The sequence below is a fragment of the Gymnoscopelus braueri genome (genome assembly GCF_963280865.1).
Source record: "Gymnoscopelus braueri genome assembly, chromosome: 9".
NCBI lineage: Eukaryota > Metazoa > Chordata > Actinopteri > Myctophiformes > Myctophidae > Gymnoscopelus > Gymnoscopelus braueri.
The window spans coordinates 45,271,952-45,278,791 of NC_137610.1; the positions used below are offsets into that span (position 1 = coordinate 45,271,952).

The window sequence follows — 6,840 nt, forward strand, 5'->3', positions numbered from 1 at the left end:
TCCCCCGGTCCCTTAGTCCATTTTACCCTTGAACACTGACTGGCTCTAGGTGACCACGAGGTCACGCCCAAGGGACACGGTCATGGCCAATGTCACCAGACGTTCTGTCACCGAGGACAAATGAAAGAGGCGAGAGGTGTGGTTTAGCAGGTATAAAGGTGGAGGCGGGACCGTTTGAAGGAGAGCAGAGCACCAAGAGAGAGCAAGACCTGTCAGTAGGAGAAGGACAGCAGAGGGGAAGGTTGTGCAGAGAACCACGGAGCAAGGGTGGAGAACAAGTGAGTGTAGACACACCAGCCACCTAGGAATTTGGAAGCCGAGGTGTGCCTACTCCGAGGAAAAGAAGTAGTAGAAGCGATTGAACCGAAGAGGCGAGACCAGACCATAAAAGGAGATGACCATATGAGACCAGACCATAAAAGGAGCGAGGAAACGGAGAAAGTGGCGATAAACGTTGCAGGCGCAACTAACTCAGCGCCAGGTGTAAAAGCCTGGCTGGCGAGTGAGTATTCGAACGACGCAACGTTACATCCTTGACTAACCAAAGTATTCTAAAACTTACCAGTATTGACCCGAACCTGTGAAAGCCTAAAAGGAAAAAGTGTGTACATAGGGGACCTTCCTCTTTACAAAAGGTGGCGTAGTCATTAAGCAGTACTATTCAAATTGAATTCACAATAGTTACGCACCCCGCACTTTAAACTGTGCATTGATATTTTTTTATTGTGAATTTGATACGAATAATTTATTGAAAGGAAAAGTGTGCTATATCTACAAGATATTGGCAAGTCAAATGTGATACATATCGGCCCTGTTCACAGCGGCATAACAGGAGGCCTACCCAGCCATATAAAAATATGGCTGGTTGTTTCATTAGTCCATGTCATCGGAAGCTGATTCTGCCTAGTGGCATCGAACCGCTCAGTGCCTTCACGGTCCTCATTAGAGGCTTCAATGACATCTTCCTCAATCTCAATCTGAACCCTAACACGAGCAGCTCTGGTCTCATTGCGCAGATCCAAGAGATGTACACACAGGAACGACGGGTACGACATCACAACTTTCTCGTTGAGGACGGTGTTGGACATGTCAGCTGTGTTTATCATGGCAGGTACGCCACCCAGGAAAGGGACGGCACTATCAATCTGAAATTTATTTTCCCGTCTTTTGAGTAAACCCAACCTTATGGGGAAACTAGTTTTAAAAGGTGTCTTTTGTAAAAAATGTTTATCTTTTTGATATTGTTTAAAAAAAAGTTTAAATTTTTTGTAACCCTTTTTCACCGGGTGACAATTATCTAAGTGATCCTTGGCGCTACACTCCCCCCGCCAGCCATGGGAGCCCAGTGCCGAGCTCATGCCTCCTTCAATGCATGAGAGCCAACTGACCTTATCACCTGACAGGGGGGAGTTTCCCCGGTAGGACGCAGCACGTGGAAGGAACACGTTATTCCAACCGGCTGTCATGGGGGAGGCGGTATAGGGACCAGGATTACTGCCTGTTTTTGTGAGGGTATTAACTATCCTAGGAGACACGGGGAAAACATGCAAACTCCACACAGAGTAGGCCCTTTCGCCAACCCCACCTAGGGTATGGGCGCTGCTGACGCGGAGGAGAAGACACGCCCCCAGCGTCCCCCGGCGTGAATCGAACCCAGGACCTTCTAGCTGTGAGGCGACAGCGCTACCGACTGCGCCCGGTTATTGACTTTTAAAGATTCATGTCTTTGTTAATAAAGATTCTGTATGTCTAATCCTGTTTCAGTGAGTGTGTACTGGTTGAACATGAAACGGACCTATTATACCAATTTAACAAGAATTTAGATTCGCAGATTAAAGCCTACTCTCATCATCACACAAGAGTGTCACACAAAAGGTTGTGAAAATAGCCGATCTACAAGCACACAACGCCTCTCCATGCGAGCTAGTAGATGGACTATTTTCACTACTTTAAAATGTTTAAAAAAATTAGAACTGTTTGACATACAAAGTTTCCACCCGACAGCGACATCTTACTGGGAAATCCTGAGTGTTGGAAGTTACTTTAAATGTTTTGATTTAAATGGTTATTTAGTTGCATTACTGCTTTCTGTGCAGACATTCTTAAAGAATAAGCTCAGTTGCAATGGTGGAAAGTAACTTTTACTCGAGTACTGTTCTTGAGTACACATTTTAAGTATCTACTTTACTGGAGTATTTTACATTTTCAATACTTTTACTTAACTACATCTCAGAGGCAAATATTGTACTTGTACTCCACTATAATTATTTGAAACCTCTTTTTGATTATTATAAACATACATTAACCACTTCACTTCACTTATACGTACTGTATGTGATGATTGAAAAACCAGTCGGATTGAAAAAGGAGTTCTCTTTTTGTCACCTCCCGCCCCCCGGTCAAAAAAAAAATGTACGTCTCGGAGTTACCGAGACTGGGGGGGGGGGGGGGGGCGATGATTTACGCTTCTGTCCCTATCGGTACATAACTCGGATGGAGTCGACTGAAGGTGACTTCGCAACACTCTGCGTGGCTCAAGTCACCTTCAGAGGGCGCGCCTCCGTTGGTGAAACCGAATGCACCTTTTTCAATGAGATTGGTACTGTGACACATATATTACTATATTATCCTGTCCTGTGCAGCATGCCTCGCCCCATGTTACGTTTGCCTATATATATACTATATCTCTGCTGTCCGGCAGAAACCAGCCAACTCCAAAATGTTTCTTTTTCAGGAAATGAAAAAAACAAAACAAAAATGGAGTTAGGAGGTTTTGTTTATCATTGATAAGAACAGCTGAATGGACCTCCAAGCTCACAATGAGGTTGGAGGTCAAAAGGGGGTGGAGCCTGGAGTCAGCTAAACCAGCTAACTCCACCCCCTTTGCTGGAGTTAGCTGGTTTAGCCAAAAGTTTGAGGATCCAATGGAGTTAGCTGGTTTTGTCAGAAGCACTTTTTAATACTTTTCATTGGTTCAATATTTTTTTTACCAACACACAGACGTAAAGGGTGTTCAATAGCACTGATTTATGGAAAGAAATGCAAAAGCGGAAAAATTGAGTTAGCTGGTTCCTGCCGGACAGCAACGATGTGCTATTTTAAAATAACCGATCTACAAGCTCACAACGCGTCTCATTGCGAAGCAGTGTGAGCTTGTAGATCTGCTATTTTGCATTTTGAAAACTTGAAAGTGAAATGGGACACTCTGCGTGCTTTTTTTTTTCTGAGTGCTTTTACTTTTGGTACAAGTACATTTTGACGCCAATACTTTTGTACTTTTTAAGACAATTTTGAATACCAAACCTTTACTTGTAACAGACATTTTTTACACTGTGGTATTGATACTTTTACCTAAGTAAAACATTGGAGTACTTCCACCACTGCTCAGTTGTGGACAGTGTGAATGGAACGGTGTTAATTTTGACAGCAAATTCTGATTTATTCTTTTGAATAACACACCATTTAGTTTTAGTCCTATTTTAGTCATCTGGAATTGTTTAGTCTTAGTCAACAGAATTAACACTGGAATGGCCAAAAACTATACTGACACTGACCAGCAGGTGTCGCCCTGCACTCTGTGTTGAACTCTTCGCTCTGTAAAAGAAGAGGAAGAAGAAGTAGGAGCTGTGACGCACACGGAAATCCACCTTTCCGGTTTGTAGTTTATTTACATCCCCATGTTTGTAGTTCGTTTGTGTGTGGGGTTCGTGTTCGTGCTGTAGTCTAGTCAGGAAGGATGGTTGTTGTTTGAACATTAGCCTCGCTAGCTTTCAGCTGCCAGCCTCTTGTTTCTACACTACACAATAGTTGTGGTTATAATATAATAATAATATCACAAGGAAACAGAATGTTTGTTTCTTTAGAGCAGAGGAAGATACTGGCGCTGTTGTTGTTGGTGAGGAGGAGGAGACGGAGACTGAGGAGGAGCACACGTGTTGTGCCCAACTACAACCCTCCTCCTCCTCCTCCTGCTCCTTATTCTCCCTCAACTACTCCTAGAAGACCTCGTCCTATAAAACAACAACCAGAACAACAACAAGAACCAGGAGAACAACCAGAAGAAGCAGAACAAGAAGGAGAAGAAGACCAGAAGGTAGGACCACTCACAGTCATGGCGCTACTTGTTCCTGGTCTTTGAGCATTTTACATTTACAACCAGTACATCTACATAAACGTTCAGATATCAGGTATAAAGTGCTGACCCCAAAGCCACCGATGTAACAAGTTAAAGCGCCCGCGTCTAAGTACCCGTATCTTCCGTATTGATCAATAAAAAAGCATTTTAATCCGATCGACGGCCATTTTCTCCGAATTTTCTCCATAAGCTTTCAACTACGCGCCCCTATCGGTTGGAAGGTGTATTGCACTCTGATACATAACAAAATAATAATAATAACGTCTGCCGATCAGATTAAAATGCTTTTTATTGAATAATACGAAAGATACGGGTACTTAGAGACCCGGCGCTTTAACTTGTTACATCCGTGGCCGTGGGGTCAGCACTTTATATTTGAAATCTGAGCGTTTATGTAGATGTACTGGTTGTAAATGTGACATTTTCAAAAACCAGGAACAGCCATGACGCTCGTGACAGACGAGCGTCATGTGAACCATGGCTATACCACACACACACACACACACACACACACACACACACACATATAGGACCACAATGGAAACAAGTCCCCAGGACTTTTTTTTGGGGTGTTATCCTTTTAGCCTAAATGTCTTACTGTACCACGTGCTGTTTACATTTCTGACTAATAAAGTGTTCAATCAATCAATCAAAGGTGGAGAAGGTTGATGTCCAGATGAACCCGAAGCAGAAGAAGAGGCTGTGGGTGCAACCGTTCCTCAGAACCAGGTAGCAGGGCTGCAACTTATCCACTGTTTTCATCGCAGTTATTCTATTGATTTTATTTTTTATTAATGGTAAAATTGAGGAACGATTGTTAATCTATTATCTTAAGAACGTACGTGTCTATTAATCTCCCCACTCCCTCTTTGCCTCCGTTTCTTTCGATTGATTCTAGACCAAGATATTGCTTGTACTATACCAGACATGCAGACATATTTCTTAGATTCTTAAAATATATATATACTACATTGATTTAGTTTGATTTAAAGGGCCATTCACACACAGCACTATAACTATATCGTTCTCCATTGTATTTGTTGTAATAGTTGGTGTGCACTCTCTCCTCCACTTGACTTAGAACGGTTTTTAAAACTCTATTTGTATAGTTATAGTGCTGCTCAGTGTGTAGGCCCTTAACCCATTAAGACCTGGAACCAGGGCCGGCCCTAGGATATTCGTGGCCCTAAGCAAGATTTTTTGGTGCCCCCCCCCCCCCCCCCCCAAACACCCCCATTATAAAATCATTATGTAATTTTTTATTGCATACTAAAATAATAACGCTAGTTTTTGGATAGGAGATACATGACATAATTACAATATGAAAGTTAAAAAAAAGTGGTTGTGGTCCTAAGCGACCGCTTATGTTGCTTATGGCAGCGGCCGGCCCTGCCTGGAACGCATCGGTGTCATTTTAGATTTATTTGGCTATTCAAAAATAGCAGATCTACAAGCTCATAGCGCGGCGGCACCGAGTGCCACGCTATGAGCTTGTAGATCTTTTTTAACTCAAATCTTTGCTTCTCGGGGTACCTGGAACAAAATATTTTGAGATGGGGGGGGGGGTCTGCGGCCAAATACATATAATTTTGGGGGTCCTTCACATGAAAAGGTTTTGAACACACCACTGTGTCAACGTAAGTTTTTTTCAGAAAACCGTTAGGTATTTAGAAGATTTCTCAGTGGGTTAAGTGTTGCTTATACACCCCTTCCCAGGAAGCACCTGGGGGAGTATCAACGGGAGCTGCGTCAGGATGAGGATCGCTTCATGGCCGACTTCGCGCTCAGCGTGCGGCAGTTTGACCTGCTGCTGGACAAGATCTCGGCGGACATCTACAGACGAGACACGTGCTGGCGCGAAGCCATCGACCCGTCCGAGCGGCTCGCCATCTGTTTACGGTGACTCAACTTGGTTCTCAGTGTGTGGGGTTCCCAGTGGTGTAAAGTAACTATGTACATTTACTGAAGTACTGTACTTAAGTATCATTTTGAGGTATTTGTACTTTACTTGAGTATTTCTAATTTCCAAAACTTTTTACTTCTACTCCCCTACATCTCAGAGGCAAATATTGTACTTTTACTCTTGTAAAACTTTAGTTACTAGTTACTTTTCAGATATAAGTTATGACATTATGAAACCACTTTAGTCCTATTTTATACCTAGGCTATTTGAAAATAGCCGATCTACAAGCTCACAACGTGTCGCGATGCGACGCGTTGTGAGCTTGTAGATCTGCTATTTTCAAACATTTTAGTACTTTTACTTTTGGTACTTTAAGTCCATTTTGATGCCTTTGATACTTTTGTACTTTTACTCAAGTCATTGTTTTATTCTAGACTCTGTACTTGTAACAGAGTATTTCTGTATTGCAGTATTGATACTTTTACTTAAGTAAAGAATTTGAGTACTTTTTCCACCACTGAATGTGGGGTTCCTTGGTGGGGGTTGTTCCAGTGGGTCTCCTCCCTGCCAGCTATATGATTGATAGTCATAGTTGGGAACCAAATGGACCCTTATGGGTCTGTAACTTTGGGTCCCTGGCACCAATGCATACCAAACTGGGGGTCTTTTCAAATTAAAAAGGTAAAAAGTCACATGGTGGATCCACAAAGGGAAGTAGTTGTCCACATAGGGTTCCCTAACTATACCAACTATTTTTGACTTTTTGCCTTTATTGATCAATTTTCTTAAGTGAAGCATAAAC

At 42.6% G+C, this 6,840-nt stretch overlaps 1 protein-coding gene across 1 annotated transcript in view; it reads left to right on the forward strand.

Moving 5' to 3' along the window:
• The first annotated feature begins 3,705 nt into the window (after positions 1-3,705).
• Positions 3,706-6,840, forward strand: part of LOC308092063 (uncharacterized protein) — a 6,206-nt gene continuing 3,071 nt past the window's right edge. Inside the window, exons 1-3 of the mRNA XM_080437857.1 lie at positions 3,706-4,093; positions 4,791-4,864; positions 5,852-6,034. Of these exons, the coding sequence (XP_080293983.1) occupies positions 3,848-4,093; positions 4,791-4,864; positions 5,852-6,034 (503 nt within the window). The 5' untranslated portion in view covers positions 3,706-3,847. The remainder of the gene's footprint in view (positions 4,094-4,790; positions 4,865-5,851; positions 6,035-6,840) is intronic.